Genomic DNA, 20000 nt, shown 5'->3' on the forward strand with positions numbered 1-20000 from the left:
GTCCGTCTAACATCGTCAAGTAGCATTCCTTCAAATGGCGTGCCAAGTTGAAAGGTCCATTCTGATCCCTCTACTATGTAGCGGAGTTATGACTGACAGATCGAGAAAGCCTTCAAGGCATCTCTACTCTTGCATCATTCACACCCTGCTTTAAGATTTTTACACACAGACACATACATTGTGCTATCTGTTAGTGGACTATCAAAATGTGTATGTGTACTCGCATAGTTGTGCCTGCGATAGTGGGTTGAACTAAAGCTTCTGGCCCCGCCTGTTTGAAACAGCTGGTGTAAGTTGCGCCTAGACTACTGTTTTCTATCATGTGTACACCAGCTATATAAGTAAGTGTATTCAGGTATACACAAATGCAGTTACATAGATTATCATACATAGCAGCATATGTGTAGAGAACCTAGGATAACCCAAAAAAGTCATCTTGCTTATTCTTGTTCACAACCATTATACAGTAAAGTGCTTCATAATATCCCTGTACCCTACGTCAGTTTTCACTTTTCACTTATGTCCTCGTGGTCTGGTACCTTCTGTGTTAGTCTGTCCTTGTCCTTCCTTACAATGCCACGGAGCACCTCAACGCATCTTGAGTGTCCGCTGACACTTCATTCTTCCAATGAGTGAGATCCTGCTGTATTAATCTGTACCCATAACTCATTGTCTTAGTTCCTAGATCTGTCTGGTGAAAAAATTATTTGACTGGGGAAGGGCAAAAAATATTAGGCTAAGTTAAGTAAGATTCGTAAGGAAACAGGACAAGTGTTTCCTGACGCGGATCTTAGTTATATGATGACCCGTCACTGGAGCTTTTGATCATCTGACCGAGGCCTTCCACTGGTTCACCCTTTTAAAAATACATAAAAAGTATTCGTCAGGAGATAGGACAAGTGCCTCCCGACACGGGTCCCAATCATAAAGATGGCCAATACTTCGCTATTATAAAAAAAAATTGGTGTGGTAAGGTTTGTCAGAAAACAGGACAGGTGTTTATTGACGCGGGTCTTAGTCATATGATGACCCACAGCTGGAGCTTTTGGTCATCTGACCGAGGCCTTCCACTGGCCGAAAAAAATATTTCAACCTTCTTAGACAAAGAGGGAGATGGAAGGCAACACTAGAAATAAAAGTGAGCTCAGCTCCAGAAGGTTGAGAATCCAATATCTCTTGCAGAGTTTAAAAATAAACTATTATATTTTTTTGTATGTGAGATACTGTTTTGGCGCTTTTGTGCATGAAATACTATTGTTTAGAGAATTAATGGGATCGTGATCGTTTCTGAAGACAATAATGCATAAGTTATCCCTTGATGGTGGAGAAATGCTCTTGCTGCATGGAACTGGAGCTACCCCCGCTTCCTCAGATCAAAACTAACGCCCTCCACACTAAGACCCGCATCAGGAAATTGTCCTGTTTCCTGACAAACCTTACTCAATCAACTTGACACTGTATAACCTCTACGGGTTTAGCGCTTCCCCTGAATATAATATAAATCATATTGAAATTCTGGTAATGTTTTGTTAATGATCTAAATCAATAATAGCAAGAAAATTAAAAATAACATAAATGACTAATATTAAAAAAAAATGACTTGAGAAATTGTTATTCATTACCTACTTTACTTCTCATTTTATTTTCTGTTGCACAGATGGATTGCTATAATAAATTCATAGGATAGCAATAGGAGTATAAAAAATGGTTATAACTGTGACTATAATGTTTAAAGGGGTGGACCGGTAAGCCAGCGGAAGGCCTCGGTCAGATGACCAAAAGCTCCAACGGCGGGTCATCATATGATTTAAGATCCGCGTCATGAAACACTTGTCCTGTTTCCTGACGAACCTTACCTAACGTAACCATAGCAATAAGAGAGTCTGGATACTTACACCGAGAAGTGTATGTCTCAGCGCAAGTATGCTGAGACAATATTTTATTCCTTTTTATTGAAGGGGTTAACATATTCTTGTCTGGTGGTGAAAAGGTTGCAAGTAGCCTTAATCACTCATGTAGTTGGTAGGTTTTAATTAACCCCCCATTAATTATTGGAGACACATATGATATATAATAGAGATAGTCATGGAGGCACTTGCTAACCGCCCTAAGCTCTCTAGCTAGACCAGTTCTTCCCAGCGGTAAGAGGCTCCAGTTGGCTGTGTTTCAAGGTTCTGCTCTCGACTCTGACATTGATGTGGAATTCCGTAGAGTAGAGACCACTTTTGGTGTGGCAGCCCTATCGATGTGTTCAATAATTCTAGGTATATTACCCACCTGTGTGAGTCTTCTTTGATATTCACTTCTCAAACTATTTCCTGCTGCCCACCCTCCACTAAGAGCCACACACTACCACTACCACTCACCCAGTATAACTTATTGCTGATAAATAGCCACAAAATATCGCTATTTCTCTCACCCAATATGTCTTTCTACCACTGACAACTAGAAACTACCACAATCACTATCACATAAGAATATAATAGCGAAGGAACAGTGTAGTAGGCCTCCTAGCCCATGCTAGGCTTGTTCACATCACACCCGCCTACACCCACTCCTATACCCGTCCTTGAAGCTACTCAAATTTCTTATAGTCAATGACGCTACCTGGGAGTTTGTTCCTTCATCAACAACTCTGTCGCCCATCCATTATAGCACTCACTGTCACAAACGATAAACTATCACCCCTGACTATCACTTAAGTTCTAAGAACTATTCACTACCTCTAACTACCATTCACAGCTACCAACTTTTCTCTACATGCAGGTTAATTAGCTGAGAAAATGATGTAGCAAGTGGCACAGTAAGTGATGTTGATGAGTGGTTAACGAGCCTCACTTGCATTGATGAGTAAGACAAGTGTGCAACAGTTGGGAAGCCTTATTGTTGAAGTGGGTTTCTTCAGTCACATACAGAGAATGGCTTGTAGGCAGCAGAAGTGGCGCGGTAAGATGATGTAATCAGTTCATCAACCTTGGAGAAATACTTTGAGGTGGTCAGTCCGTCAGGGACTAACCTGCCTTGATTTTTGCAGGGCTCTTGATTTAAAAAAATTAAGTACCCTTTCCCTTCCTTGGATCATACCTGATTACCGCCCATTTCACAGGCGCTGAATGAGCCTTATGAATTTAACAGCATCTTGAGTGTAGTAAAAGTAGTATTAGCAATAATAATAATAATAGTAATTAATAAAAATAATAATAATGATAATATAATTCGTACGTAAAAATGTCTGATGTTTATTTCAAACATAAAATTCTCATGTATTACACACTCGCATAATGGTCAGATGACCAAAAGCTCCAACAGCGGGTCATCATCTGACTAAGACCCGCGTCAGGAAACACTTGTCCTGTTTCCTGACGAACCTTACCTAACCTAACCTAGTTTATCTGCGCTCAGCGGCAGTTTCCTCTGCTCATATCCAAAAGGACCCAGATCCAATCCTTTGTCATGTTTCCTTGCACTTGTTGCCACTTCTTACCTAGTACTAAGTGATTACCTGCTTGTTAGTAGATTGTTGTAGGGAAGGGGAATTATACCTAAGATATAGCTGGGCTTTAAGATGATCTGATGTAGGGTAATGTTGCTGCTTAGCTTGTAAATGAGCCGAGGCACAATAACATCCCTTATCCTGCAACTGAGCTGAGGTAGGATAACTGTTTTTAGCCTGTAAATGAGCTGTGGTAGGATAACAGCCTGAAGATGAGTTGAGCTAGGATAGCAGTTCTTGATTCGCCGGACCCCTCAAGGAAGGTTCCTTGATGTTGGTGAGGGGCTCTTGATTTAGGGAATTGGAACTGTGCTCCAGTTCCCCGAATTAAGCCTGAATGCCTTCCACATCCCCCCCCCAGGCGCTGTATAATCCTCCGGGTTTAGCGCTTCCCCTTGATTATAATAATAATTGATTCGCCGGTACTCTCCCGGCCCGGGTCTTTTCCAGATGGTGACCCGGCCTTGGCTCCCTGTCTTGGGAGTGTCTGAGACCTATGTCTGCCATGGGAGGAAGTACAAGTACCTCCTCATTTTCTGGGACCAACTGTCCCCAGGCCTAGCCCCATTCCCCGCACTCACGGGCTCGTAGGGAGAAGCTAGGCCTCTGGTCTGACATCTTCCCCTCCCCAGGGGGGCTCGTGGGAATGACAGTCTTGTGAGCTGCAGGTGGTAGCAAGCTTTGGCTCTGGCACCTTCCTCGCCCTAGGAGGGCTCGTGGGAGTGGTGTCTGTAGCAGCAGTTATTAGCCTACGAACTCATTTGTTTAAACAAATGTGGGATTATCTTTAATGCCGGGTTGAGAGAAACTGATATATAAGATGTTTTTCTCCATAAAAAAATTGAAACACCTGCCATATGATAATGGGTCAGGATAGACCGAAACGTCGTGTAAGTTTTCCTCTCCGGATTATAGCTTAGATGTAAATTGTTGCAGCCAAGGTATTGTGGGCTAGATGTGAATTGCTTGAACAATGGTATTCTGGGTCAGTTGTGAATTGTTCCAGCTACATTATTGTGGCTTAGTATGAATTGTTCCAACCACGGTACTGTGGGTTAGCTGTGAATTGTTTCAGCCACGGTAGTGTGGGTTAGTTGGAAATTGTTCCATCCACGTTATTGTGAGGTAGCTGTGAATTGTTCCAGCCACATTATTGTGGACTAATTGTGAATTGCTCCAGTTACGGCATTCTGATTTTTATTCTTAGTTTATTTTCTTAATGTCGACACGAAACAGAGCTTTGGATGGTTAACATTCAAAGTTTATTCTCTATAAGGATTACAATGCTGAGTTTACAGAATTTGGTTATTGTGTGGTTTACATGTAGTAAAATAATAATTACAGAGTGTACCACTAGAACACCTAGCATGGCTAGGCATTTCGAGCAGACTTAGATTAAATCTAAGTTTAAAATATTACAAAATTATGAGGTAAGTTGGCATTATGGTTAAGTGACTAAATACTAGTTTGTGAGTTTAGCAATGTGAATGCTTTTGTTTTGGCACTATACATAGTTTCAGTATTGGAGTATCACAGGCCAACTTATGACTAGTTAAGATTCATTATTTTGAGATTGAGATTGATATTTCTGTTTATGGTCAAATGGGTGAGTGAGTGTAAGTGTGAACCACCAGGTGGTATTCGTATTATTAGTTGACAGGGTGTATCAGGGAGATAAGATGTTTTCTGATGGTAGTTTTGAAGGTGATGAATGTGTCTGCAGTTTTAGAATTTTCAGGTAGGGTGTTCCAGATTTTAGGGCCTTGACATACATTGAATTTTTGTAAAGGTTTAGTCGGACACGGGGAATGTCATAGAGATGTTTGTGTCTGGTGTTGTGCCTGTGGGTTCTGTCACAACTATCAAGAAAGCGTTTTAGGTCAAGGTTAATATTGGAATTTAAGGTCCTGTAGATGTAGATTGCACAGTAGTAAGTGTGGATGTACTGAACAGGGAGTAAGTTTAGATCTATGGAGAGTGGGGGGGGGGGTGTTGCCAGGGATGGGATTTAGTGATTATTCTTACTGCGGCTTTTTGTTGGGTTATTATTGGCTTTAGGTGTGTTGCTGCAGTTGAACCCCAAGCACAGATAGCATAGGTGAGGTATGGATATATAAGTGAATGGTATAGTGTGAGAAGGGCAGTTTGCGGCACGTAGTATCGTATCTTGGAGAGGATCCCAACATGAAGTGACATTGGACATTTGGAGTCTACAAAACAGAGTTAAAAGGTTGTTTTTGACGTCAGAATATTGTGAAGGTCACGAGTCTTTGGATTTCTTCTTTTGTGTGTGTGTGTAATATTGATATTTACGTATCTAACAGTTACTGACCAATTCAGTACGAAGCGTAATGAAGCTGCCATTACAATGACTATGTGTAGAACAATCATGAAGGACATTCACCAGGCAGCTTTGAGTTTAACTTCCTCATTGTTCCCTACGCATCCCCTTTCCATTCTCTCCACATTTTGTTTTTCAAACTGGAAGTGTGGTGATAGGGAGTGCAGAGTGGGGGGAGCCTTTTACTGTACTATACTATTATAATCCCAGATATCTAAATATTTAGAGGTGTGGATAAATGGTTTAGAAAACCAACAAGTTGATAAATGAGACACTTGTGCAACATGTGGGTGTCTTTATTCTGGAAACGTTTCGCTTACCAGTGGCTTCTTCAGTGCCTCATTTATCAGACTTAGAGGTAACTAAAATGTTTTTACTCTTCGAGCAACCTTTTTTTTATAGGCCGTATGGTGTGTTTTGCTCTACCTGCAAGGAAGTGGGACTACCTTGATACTAATAAAGAGTCCTTGATCCAAATAGAGTTGCCTTCTCCTTCCTCGGTTTAGCGCTTCCCCATGTATGTAATAATATGACTTTGTGGGCTAGCGCGTCTCGAACGACAACAGCCTAGTTGAACAGGCAATCAACAAAGAAGGAGACCGGCCAGAGGTGTGTCAGAGGAAATGAAAAGCGATGAGAGCGAGCAGGATTTAAACCACAGCAAGGCAGTTGTAAAATTAACATTTACCATTATGATGTGCCAGGACAAGCAAGAGGAGGTGCAGAACTGTTCGAGGTGCACCCACTGGGGCGTGCAGGCCGCCGAGACCAGGGACACACACAGGTTTGAGCTGCTCAACGTGGCTGACTGGCAACCTCTCACTGGCCTCGCCCTCTACGATGACCTCTTCCCCCACATAACCGGAGGCTTCAGAGGACGCACTATCCCCGTCACCTCCGTCGAGGTCAGTTATAATACTTGTTTTATTCACGTTAAGCGCTAAACCTATATGGGTCATTCAGCGGAAGACGTGGTAGAGGCTTGATCCTCCGTCTGCTGAGTGCGAGAGAGATGCGCTCCCTAATGTACTCACCTATAAGACCTTTGTCGAGGTCAGTTATAATAATAATCTTTATTTCTACAAGTACATGACAGTACCACTTACACAGATCTAGCTGACATTCTGCCCCTGATTATGCAGAGCATTTCGGGAACTTAGGTTAATTTTGTCCCCAGGATGTGACCCATCCCAGTCGACTAACACCAAGGTACCTACTTACTGCTAGGTGAACAAGGACAGCAGGTGTTTTAAGGAAACACGCCCAGTGTTTCCACCCGTTACCTGGATTACCTGGAGGTTATTCCGGGGATCAACGCCCCCGCGGCCCGGTCCATGACCAGGCCTCCCGATGGATCAGGGCCTGATCAACTAGGCTGTTACTGCTGGCCGCACGCAGTCCAACGTACGAGCCACAGCCACAGCCCGTACCGGGGATCGAAATACGGACCCGAATGTGTGTGAGCTGAGTGTGCTACCAACCGAATTACTGGACACCCTGATTAATGTGGAAAACAGATTCTTATGTACAGTTCATTGAAGACCTTAATGTGACCATCCGAACTGAGAGAGAGAGAGAGAGAGAGAGAGAGTTTGTTGATTCCACTGTTCAGTAATAGCAGCTCTTCAGTCTATATATATATATATATATATATATATATATATATATATATATATATATATATATATATATATATATATATATATATATTATAGGTAGTAGGTTGGTAGACAGCAACCACCCAGGGAGGTACTACCGTCATGCCAAGTGAGTGTAAAACGGAAGCCTGTAATTGTTTTACATGATGGTAGGATTGGTGGTGTCCTTTTTTCTGTCTCATAAACATGCAAGATTTCAGGTATGTCATGCTACTTCTACTTACACTTAGATCACACTACACATACATGTACAAGCATATATGTATATACACACCCCTCTGAGCTTTCTTCCATTTTTCTTACTAGTTCTTGTTCTTGTTTATTTCCTCTTACCTCCATGGGGAAGTGGAACAGAATTCTTCCTCCGTAAGCCATGTGTGTTGTAAGAAGCGACTAAAATGCCGGGAGCAAGGGGCTAGTAACCCCTTCTCCTGTATATATTACTAAATGTAAAAGGAGAAACTTTCGTTTTTCCTTTTGGGCCACCCTGCCTCAGTGGGATACAGCCAGAGTGTTGAAAGAAAGAAGAAAGATATATATATATATATATATATATATATATATATATATATATATATATATATATATATGTATGTATATATATATATATATATATATATATGTATATATATATATATATATATATATATATGTATATATATATATATATATATATATATATATATATATATATATACATATATATATATATAATATATATATATGTATATATATATATATTATATATATATATATGTATATATATATATATATATATATGTATATATATATATATATATATATATATGTATATATTATATATATATATATTATATATATATGTATATATATATATATTATATATATATATATATATATATATATATATATATTATATATATATATATATATATCTATATATATATATATATTATGTATATATGTATATATATATATATTATGTATATATGTATATATATATATATTATGTATATATATATATTATGTATATATGTATATATATATTATGTATATATGTATATATATATATTATATATATATGTATATATATATATATATTATATATATATGTATATATATGTATATATATGTATATTATATATATATGTATATATATATATATATATATATTATATATATGTATATATATATTTTATATATATGTGTATATATATATTTTATATATATGTCTATATATATATATATATATATTATATATATAGTATATATATATATATTATATATATAGTATATATATATATTATATATATAGTATATATATATATTATATATATAGTATATATATATATTATATATATAGTATATGTATATATATATATTATATATATAGTATATATATATATATTATATTATATATATAGTATATTATATATATATTATATTATATATATAGTATATTATATTATATATATATATATATATATATATATATATATATATATATATATATATTATATACATATATATGTGTGTGTGTGTGCACGCGCACACACCTGATTGTCTCACTCAGTTTGTCCTAGTATTCCGATATAAAGTTTATTTGGGTCATGTGTGCACTTCTATTAGCACTTTTTTTTTTTCACTTACCGCCTTTCTTTATTTCTTTTTCTTTGCTTTTCCTTCTCTTTACCTCTCGCTTTTCTTTTCGTTTTTCATTACTTCCTATCTTTACGTCTCATCTCTCTTTATTTCACATCTCATTTAACTTTTATTCTATTTTCTTATCTTTCTTTGCTTCTTATTTTTCTTTTCTTACTATTTTTTAAACCCTCATCTCTCATTACTTCCTGTTTTTCATTGCTTCTCATATTTCTGTAGGTTTCAACTTTTTTTTCACTCATCCTTGATTTTTATCTTTTTTTCCCCCATCATATCCCCTTTTCTGAGATTTCTCTACCACCTGACATAACCTCATTCTGTCTGCTTCCCTTCACATTTCCCTCCCGCACCTGCTGCACGTGCGGGCGTGGGCGTGCAGTACCCTCCCTGGCAGATATTCGTCACTGACAGCAAAGGTGGAGTGATACGGTACGAAGGACTTATCTTCGAGGTGCTCAACCAACTTGCTGTTAAACTTAACTTCTCGTAAGTATACTATAGTACACACACACACACACACACGCACGCGCACACACACACACACACACACACACACACACACACACACACACACACACACACACACACACACACACACACACACACACACACACACACACACAAGATCGTAATTTTTACTACTTATATTTATAAATATATACTACTTAGCTTTGATTTGGAGCGAATAATGGTGAATGTGTTTCCTTCTTTGTTTCGCCTTACCTTGGTGTATGCTGCCTATTCATCAAATTGTAGAATAAATTGGGTATCTGGTTATGTCCTATATGTATGTTTGTATTTCTGTTTATTTTTTTTCCTCTTCGTCTCTCTTTTATATGTACAGTTATGTACAGTTGACCCTTGAATAACACGGGTTTGAACTGGCGCCCCTAACTCCTGCGTTGTTCAAGGGTCAACTGTATATGTGTGTGTAATATATATATATATATATATATATATATATATATATATATATATATATATATATATATATATATATATATATGAGAGAGAGAGGGAGCTGCCCTAATATCTCAGTGTATCTCTGCCTACATTTATATCAGTTTCTCAGTACATTTCTTTATGTATTCATGTATTAAACTAATATGCCTGTTCTATTGTACCCTGTGGCGTGTGATGGTACCACAGGTACGTGGTGCTGGTGCCTCCGGATAAACAATGGGGAGTGATGGGTAACACGGGTAACTGGAACGGCATGATAAAGATGATCATGGATAATGAGGTACGTTTTTGGATGGGTGAAGATAGGTGCTGGGATAGGTGACAGTGGGTACTGGTGTAAGTAATGGTGGATATTGGTATAGGGAAAGATGAATATCGTCTTGGGTTAAATGTGTACAATGCAATAGTAAATTCACTTAGGGCTTGGATTGCCGTAAATTTCTTCCAGTCTTTTTTTTTTCCTTGGACAGATTTTAAAAGTAATGTCAGACAGGGCCTCTCTTACCAGTGAAAAGTAAATACGTGCAATAAAACACTAGTTGGAAGGGTATTCTTTGACTTAATAAGGGGGGAGGGATATAATTAAGTTAAAGCTTCACCATTCATTATATACTTGTATGTATGCCCATAGCATTTTTGTGTCCTGAGAACAACTTTATAAATTTATAATGCAGTTCGTAAAACCATTTGCAGATCTTCCTGATTAAAACTTATCTTAGAAGTATATATACACCGAGAGGTTTGTATTTCGGAGTGTATATACGTTAATATTTTAACTAGGCATTAAAGCTTTCTTGAATGACGGTGAATAAGTGACATGTAACCTTTTTGACCCTCGTGCAGTCGATAGGCTTTAAATGTAATTAAACAATCAACCAACACTATATAATTTTGTCGTGAGGTGCATGTTTCTCAACATAAATATATTTATATATAATATATATATGTCGAGCTTAATAGGTATAGACTGCTTGTGGAGGCGGGCATTCAAACAGCAGGAGGTTGAAATTAATCCTTGAGCATACATCTGCCACGAGTGTCCTCGAAACATGAAACAAGCCTAGTTAGCTAGGCTTATGTTTGTAGGATCGAAGGCTCAGATGGTAGGGTGACATGTACATTGTGTGGTGTCTTGAGGCGGGACAATGTGTCGTGGGGTCGAATCCTGGTCTGCTACAGTTTGGTAAATGAATCAAAACCACTTGTTTTGTAGTTTCATAATATATATATATATATATATATATATATATATATATATATATATATATATATATATATATATATATAATGTGTGTGTGTGTACTAAGAATTAACTTTATACCAGTTTTTAAGTATTATTCTTGACTGGTGAACAGATAACATGCAGTCCTCAATAACCGTCGTGTAGTCGATATGGTTTAAAACCGAATAATCAACTAACCACAGGTGCTGCTGGGTGCGGCATCGTTCACAGTGTCAGATCAGAGGATGAAGGCTGTCAACTTCACTGCCACAATAGACAGACAACCCTACGCCTTCCTTATCTCACGTCCTAAGGAGCTCTCTCGAGTACTTCTCTTCATGGAGCCCTTCGCTAATGATGTGAGTTCTTCCTTCTTACTTTTTCTATCATGTTTTTCTTGTGTGTGTGTATGTGTGTGTGTATTTTTGTTGTGTTTTTTGGCGACTTGAGGTTTTACAATTTTGTGAAGGTAAAAAATTGTGCAAACACTAGTTCTACCCTACACGATTCCTATTATACTAGAAAAAAATTGTTCGCAGAATGGTAGAAAATTCTAATTATGTATTTTGTTAGTTCTTCAAACTCATGTTACTGTATTTCCTCTACTGTGCTTTTTGTATGTATTAACCTTTCTGCGGGTGGAGATACATATGTAGCCTCATAAGCAGCACAACAGCCTCTTGTGTTGGTTGGTATATGTTAACCTGTGTACAAGTGGAGATACATATGTAGCCTCATAAGCAGCACAACAGCCTCTTGTGTTGGTTGGTATATGTTAACCTGTGTACAAGTGGAGATACATATGTAGCCTCATAAGCAGCACAACAGCCTCTTGTGTTGGTTGGTATATGTTAACCTGTGTACAAGTGGAGATACATATGTTGCCTCATAAGCAGCACAACAGCCTCTTGTGTTGGTTGGTATATGTTAACCTGTGTACAAGTGGAGATACATATGTTGCCTCATAAGCAGCACAACAGCCTCTTGTGTTGGTTGGTATATGTTAACCTGTGTACAAGTGGAGATACATATGTTGCCTCATAAGCAGCACAACAGCCTCTTGTGTTGGTTGGTATATGTTAACCTGTGTACAAGTGGAGATACATATGTTGCCTCATAAGCAGCACAACAGCCTCTTGTGTTGGTTGGTATATGTTAACCTGTGTACAAGTGGAGATACATATGTTGCCTCATAAGCAACACACCAGCGGTGAAGAGAGCCAAGTGCTCTAACACGGACACAATCTATGACCTTGAGTCAAGGGCACAACCATGTAAGCACTGAAACAGATTTGAAGATGCTTTTAATGATTCAAAGAATGGGTCATCATCTGTTTAAGACCCATGTCATGTGATTTTCTCCTCACTAATAAATTAACAATTTAGGATAACCGGGATCAAGTTTTTCTGGGGTGTTTTCCCTTTTTCTAATATATCCCTATTTGTTTCTGCAAAGTTTAATCTTGCTAGAGATGGGACTTTCAGTTTTGCTAATTGTTGTGACCTGGTCACAGACCGGGCCGCGGGGGCGTTGACCCCCGGAACTCTCTCCAGGTAAACTCCAGGTCCAGGTATACCTTCACAGGGGTATACTGCTGCTGGTGAAGGGTTCTTGGTTCAAAAATTAGAGCCAAACTCTCCTTTCTGGGGTTAAATTTGATTACCTCGCGAAATTGTTTCCAATCCTCAGACGCTGAACGACTCCTACGCGTTTAACTATGATTATAATTATACTGATACGTTTAATTAATTTTTCCTTAACAGTTTTAAAAATCAGTAAGTTCTTCTGAATTCATATAAATGTAAATAAATATTATTGCAGACAAATAGAACACAAAAATATTTTTTTATTTTTAAATGAGATAGTATTTTCCTTTACAGTAGAGAATTTTATGCAGTTAGGTAATATTTTATTAATTTTTTCATGACAGTATGACTTAGCAACGCTTTTACATATACACTTTATTTGGAAACTAGTTAAAACTTCATAACTTGTGTAAGGTTGAGCACAGGATTGAAAAATGATTTGCTCGCCATTGAGAAGTAAACGGAGATATTACGCACTTTCAATTAAATTCGATACAGTACTTGAATAGTTTATAGCATGTCAACACGCTATCAGAACACGCAGGAGAACCTTCCATCACACGGGCAGCATTGCTCACTTATGTTTTGTTACTTTAGTGTTTTATTGTCAAGTCTGTTGATACAATCAAATGTGGTGCCCAGGAACGTGACTTTGTGCAGTGTGACACAGCCCCCCCCCCCCAACACATGGGGATTCCTTGATGCTGAATAATTCTTGGTCTAAAGAATTCAATCTACCTTTCCCCTTCCTTGGATCGCACATTAATGCCCACTATCCCTCATGCACTATATGACTCCTACGGCTTTAGCGTTGCCCGATGCATGAAACAACAGTCTGCCTTTTCCCATGGTATCCCCATGTGTGTATCCTCTCATTTTCAGACGTGGATCTTGCTAGTCATCTCCATAGTCATCATGGGTCCCATTCTCTTCCTCATCAACCGCTACTCTCCCTATTACTCCTACTACGGTCTCTACAACGGCAGGGGCCTCTTCCAGCTCCATAATTGCTTCTGGTATGTCTACAGCGCCGTACTGCAGCAGGGTGAGTCCTAATTCCTTTTGGGGTGGGAGAAAATGACTATTTTTGTTTTTCATTGTCGGTTGGTGTGTAATATGTTTGATTTTGCGGGGATCGATGGTGTGGGGGAGGAACTGTTTTTTGGACCCGCCTTAAATTTTCCTTATATATCCTCTATTAATTCTTCCCACTATCTTGTATACAGTGATCGTGACTCCCGTGGTTCTTCTTTCTATTGTCAATAATTAAGTAGTGACACTTTGGAAGATCTCTTAACGACCTCAGAGGTAGGTAGGTATTAGGTTTGTCAGGAAACTGGACAAGTGTTTCCTAACGCGGGTGATAATCCCACACTTGGAGCTTTTGGCCATCAGACCGAAGACTTCAGCTGGCTTACCAGTCCACCTCATTAAAAATCATGGTTAACTATTAAGGACCTCAGATAACTGAATCCTCACCTGTGTTCGTGGAGGCTGAAGACTGTAGCCAACTAACATCTCCATCTGTAGCAAAACAAGAGGGTGGGTAGGATTGGAATACAACTTTAAACATTTAGTTCTGATTGTTTTTATCTTCCACCTCTCGTATTCTTATTACTTTTCCTCTGTATATTTTCTTATTACTTTCCTTCTACCACCTCTGGTAGCTCGCTGACAATGGAAATATCATAGCCTTTAATGCTTATCCTTGGGGAGACCCCTCTCGGCGTGCTCATCCGGCCTGACATTCCTTCTTCTCATTTATCCTATCTATGTAGTTCCTCGGATATGCTTCAAACATTTCAGTTATTATTATTGTTATAATGGTCAAGCGCTAAACCAGTATGGGTCACAAAGCGATTAAGGAATAAGAAGTGATGAGGTCTGATACTGGGAAGGAGTGGATAGCTACATTTCCATGGATTAGAAGCCCTTTGCTGGCATCAAGACACCTCTGCCTCAGATATTCCCCCTTTCCCTCAAATATATACACAGCGCACATGCACTAAAGAATACATTGCATATATAATAAAGTTAATTCTATTTAAAGCCTGTGGACACAAAAGGGCCATTAAGGCTGCGTGTCATCTGTTTACCATCAGTCGAATATACTTTAATCTCAGATATGGGCTTAAAGTAAACTAAGTGTATAATATATTCCTAAGTGTGAAATATATTCCACTTCCATGTGAAAATGCGCCATTCCTGTCAGTGTACATATTAAAAAATATTCTTTTACTTGCGAGTGTAGAGTGTCGAGGATGGGATAAAAGAAGGGCAAGTTTTGTGAGAGTAAGTTTCACTAGAGAGAGAGAAAGAGAAAGACAGCCAGGGCTTTGTCAGCTGCTGGGCTACTAGATATATTCATCAATGCATATAACGAATCTTTTTTTCTGCGAACTTCTGTACGAATGAATCATTGATCAGCTTAAGTATCTTTTTGAGCCATAATAATAATAATAATAATAATAATAATAATAATAATAATTCCTGCTGGATAAAAAGTGCCAAACGCTGTTTATTGACCTATAACTGTAAAATTTTATTTACTGCAAAAGTTATCGATTAATTTATCAATTTTAGTTACCAATCAAAAGAGCCAAGATTTACAACGAAGTTTTACTGCCAAAGTTTATTTTCATTTTTTTTTTGTTTTTTTTTGGTTAACCTATTTCTTTTGCCCCTTCCTGCTTTTGTTCTTTTTTTTGGATCTTTTTTTTCTTTGTGTTTCAAATTTTTACTCTGTGAATCTTTGGCGGCTTCATTTTGAGCTCTTTGATGAATTATTATGTGAATTCTCAAAAATAAGTATGTTTGTGTATAGAAGATTGTTCTGTGGGTAAGAAAATTGTTCTATGGGTAAGAAAATTGTTCTATGGGTAAGAAAATTGTTCTATGGGTAAGAAAATTGTTCTGTAAGAAAATTGTTCTATGGGTAAGAAAATTGTTCTATGGGTAAGAAAATTGTTCTGTAAGAAAATTGTTCTATGGGTAAGAAAATTGTTCTATGGGTAAGAAAATTGTTCTGTAAGAAAATTGTTCTATGGGTAAGAAAATTGTTCTATGGGTAAGAAAATTGTTCTGTAAGAAAATTGTTCTATGGGTAGGAAAATTGTTCTATGGGTAAGAAAATTGTTCTATGGGTAAGAAAATTGTTCTGTAAGAAAATTGTTCTATGGGTAAGAAAATTGTTCTATGGGTAAGAAAATTGTTCTATGGGTAAGAAAATTGTTCTGTAAGAAAATTGTTCTATGGGTAAGAAAATTGTTCTGTAAGAAAATTGTTCTATGGGTAAGAAAATTGTTCTATGGGTAAGAAAATTGTTCTATGGGTAAGAAAATTGTTCTGTGGGTAGGAAAATTGTTCTGTTGGTAAGAAAATTGTTCTATGGGTAAGAAAATTGTTCTATGGGTAAGAAAATTGTTCTATGGGTAAGAAAATTGTTCTATGGGTAAGAAAATTGTTCTGTGGGTAGGAAAATTGTTCTATGGGTAAGAAAATTGTTCTATGGGTAAGAAAATTGTTCTATTACCTGGAGTTTACCTGGAGAGAGTTCCGGGGGTCAACGCCCCCGCGGCCCGGTTTGTGACCAGGCCTCCTGGTGGATCAGAGCCTGATCAACCAGGCTGTTGCTGCTGGCTGCACGCAAACCAACGTACGAGCCACAGCCCGGCTGATCAGGAACTGACTTTAGGTGCTTGTCCAGTGCCAGCTTGAAGACTGCCAGGGGTCTGTTGGTAATCCCCCTTATGTGTGCTGGGAGGCAGTTGAACAGCCTCGGGCCCCTGACACTTATTGTATGGTCTCTTAACGTGCTAGTGACACCCCTGCTTTTCATTGGGGGGATGGTGCATCGTCTGCCAAGTCTTTTGCTTTCGTAGTGAGTGATTTTCGTGTGCAAGTTCGGTACTAGTCCCTCTAGGATTTTCCAGGTGTATATAATCATGTATCTCTCCCTCCTGCGTTCCAGGGAATACAGGTTTAGGAACCTCAAGCGCTCCCAATAATTGAGGTGTTTTATCTCCGTTATGCGCGCCGTGAAAGTTCTCTGTACATTTTCTAGGTCAGCAATTTCACCTGCCTTGAAAGGTGCTGTTAGTGTGCAGCAATATTCCAGCCTAGATAGAACAAGTGACCTGAAGAGTGTCATCATGGGCTTGGCCTCCCTAGTTTTGAAGGTTCTCATTATCCATCCTGTCATTTTTCTAGCAGATGCGATTGATACAATGTTATGGTCCTTGAAGGTGAGATCCTCCGACATGATCACTCCCAGGTCTTTGACGTTGGTGTTTCGCTCTATTTGTGGCCAGAATTTGTTTTGTACTCTGATGAAGATTTAATTTCCTCATGTTTACCATATCTGAGTAATTGAAATTTCTCATCGTTGAACTTCATATTGTTTTCTGCAGCCCACTGAAAGATTTGGTTGATGTCCGCCTGGAGCTTTGCAGTGTCTGCAATGGAAGACACTGTCATGCAGATTCGGGTGTCATCTGCAAAGGAAGACACGGTGCTGTGGCTGACATCCTTGTCTATGTCGGATATGAGGATGAGGAACAAGATGGGAGCGAGTACTGTGCCTTGTGGAACAGAGCTTTTCACCGTAGCTGCCTCGGACTTTACTCTGTTAGTGAGGAAATTATAAATCCATCGACCGACTTTTCCTGTTATTCCTTTAGCACGCATTTTGTGCGCTATTACGCCATGGTCACACTTGTCGAAGGCTTTTGCAAAGTCTGTATATATTACATCTGCATTCTTTTTGTCTTCTAGTGCATTTAGGACCTTGTCGTAGTGATCCAATAGTTGAGACAGACAGGAGCGACCTGTTCTAAACCCATGTTGCCCTGGGTTGTGTAACTGATGGGTTTCTAGATGGGTTGTGATCTTGCTTCTTAGGACCCTTTCAAAGATTTTTATGATATGGGATGTTAGTGCTATTGGTCTGTAGTTCTTTGCTGTTGCTTTACTGCCCCCTTTGTGGAGTGGGGCTATGTCTGTTGTTTTTAGTAACTGTGGGACGACCCCCGTGTCCATGCTCCCTCTCCATAGGATGGAAACGGCTCGTGATAGGGGCTTCTTGCAGTTCTTGATGAACACGGAGTTCCATGAGTCTGGCCCTGGGGCAGAGTGCATGGGCATGTCATTTATCGCCTGTTCGAAGTCATTTGGCGTCAGGATAACATCGGATAGGCTTGTGTTAACCAAATTTTGTGGCTCTCTCATTGGTAAGAAAATTGTTCTATGGGTAAGAAAATTGTTCTATGGGTATGATTATTCTGTGAGTAAGAAGAGTGTTCCTTAGGTATGAAGCCTTTTTGTTTTTGGTTAGCCAAAAGAAAAAGAAACTAACTTAACCCAGCCTAACCTGAACTAACCTAGATTCTAAGGTTATTATTTTGGTAAGACTGAATTAGTTTTCTTAACAAAAAATAAAATAGCTTTTTTCTCCATTTGTAAAAAAAAAAATAACTAGGTATATTGAATAACCCACATAATATTGGCAAATATACATAATAAAAAAAGTGCAGCTACTCCTAAACTAAATAGCCTATGCTTTTTTTTCCTTCATTTCTTTCTCTTCCTCGTTTCATCTCGGTTTACATTACTCTTGTGCATTTTTATCCCCCCCCTCTCTTTCTCTCATGTGCCCCTCATGCCTACCACAGGATGGTGGTGGAGTTTGTTTAATTCATGCTCAACGCTAAACCCATGTGGGTCATTCGTCATTCGGCTTAAGACGTGGTAGAGGCTGGATCCTCCCTCTGCTGAACGCCAGACAGACGTGTTTCTTATTTGTACTAACCTCGCTACCACAGGGTGTGACTGGGATCCCCTGAGTGACTCCGGGCGTATAGTTGTGGGCACTTGGTGGATCTTCGTGCTCCTGGTGGTCACCCTCTACTCTGGTAACCTGGTGGCCTACCTTACCTTCCCCAAGGTGGAGAACCCTGTTAATACCCTCGATGACCTCCTCAATCTGCGTCACTCAGTCACCTGGGGGTACTTCCGGGGGACTGTTCTCGAAAACTACTTCCAGGTAAGTTCCTCCTTGTAGAAATCTACTTCCAGGTAAGTTCCTCCTTGTAGAAATCTACTTCCAGGTAAGTTCCTCCTTGTAGAAATCTACTTCCAGGTAAGTTCCTCCTTGTGGAAATCTACTTCCAGGTAAGTTCCTCCTTGTAGAAATCTACTTCCAGGTAAGTTCCTCCTTGTAGAAATCTACTTCCAGGTAAGTTCCTCCTTGTGGAAATCTACTTCCAGGTAAGTTCCTCCTTGTAGAAATCTACTTCCAGGTAAGTTCCTCCTTGTAGAAATCTACTTCCAGGTAAGTTCTTCCTTGTAGAAATCTACTTCCAGGTAAGTTCCTCCTTGTAGAAATCTACTTCCAGGTAAGTTCTTCCTTGTAGAAATCTACTTCCAGGTAAGTTCCTCCTTGTAGAAATCTACTTCCAGGTAAGTTCTTCCTTGTAGAAATCTACTTCCAGGTAAGTTCCTCCTTGTAGAAATCTACTTCCAGGTAAGTTCCTCCTTGTAGAAATCTACTTCCAGGTAAGTTCCTCCTTGTAGAAATCTACTTCCAGGTAAGTTCCTCCTTGTAGAAATCTACTTCCAGGTAAGTTCCTCCTTGTAGAAATCTACTTCCAGGTAAGTTCCTCCTTGTAGAAATCTACTTCCAGGTAAGTTCCTCCTTGTAGAAATTACTTCCAGGTAAGTTCCTCCTTGTAGAAATTACTTCCAGGTAAGTTCCTCCTTGTAGAAATCTACTTCCAGGTAAGTTCCTCCTTGTAGAAATTACTTCCAGGTAAGTTCGTCCTTGTAGAAATCTACTTCCAGGTAAGTTCTTCCTTGTAGAAATCTTCTAGGTAAGTTCCTCCTTGTACTGCCAGAAAACAACTTCCAGGTAAGTACCTACTTGCAGAGATGACACAGGTTGAAGGAGCTTTTATTTGCAGCAGCGTCTGTGTAGAGCTTTATAAAGTCGTGTTTCTTTCTCTGTAAAGTTTAATTAAGTCAGGTTTTGCTCTTGTGTAGAGCTTTATTAGGTCATGGTTTGTATAGTGTAGATCTTTAAAAGGTCATGGTTTTCGTAGT

The 20000-nt window shown here is 38.7% G+C and overlaps 1 protein-coding gene across 5 annotated transcripts in view; it reads left to right on the forward strand.

Annotated features, from left to right (window-relative positions):
* LOC128700686 (ionotropic receptor 93a-like) overlaps nt 1-20000 on the forward strand; it is a 97485-nt gene that overhangs the window by 49534 nt on the left and 27951 nt on the right. For 4 of the 5 annotated variants that reach the window (XM_070097112.1, XM_070097111.1, XM_070097110.1 and 1 more), the window contains exons 10-15: nt 6539-6739; nt 9513-9619; nt 10283-10376; nt 11522-11677; nt 13788-13950; nt 18725-18945. In XM_070097112.1, the coding sequence (XP_069953213.1) occupies nt 6539-6739; nt 9513-9619; nt 10283-10376; nt 11522-11677; nt 13788-13950; nt 18725-18945 (942 nt within the window). The remainder of the gene's footprint in view (nt 1-6538; nt 6740-9512; nt 9620-10282; nt 10377-11521; nt 11678-13787; nt 13951-18724; nt 18946-20000) is intronic. The other variant, XM_070097114.1, reaches the window with a different exon arrangement.

Source organism: Cherax quadricarinatus, chromosome 56 (genome assembly GCF_038502225.1).
Source record: "Cherax quadricarinatus isolate ZL_2023a chromosome 56, ASM3850222v1, whole genome shotgun sequence".
Lineage (NCBI taxonomy): Eukaryota > Metazoa > Arthropoda > Malacostraca > Decapoda > Parastacidae > Cherax > Cherax quadricarinatus.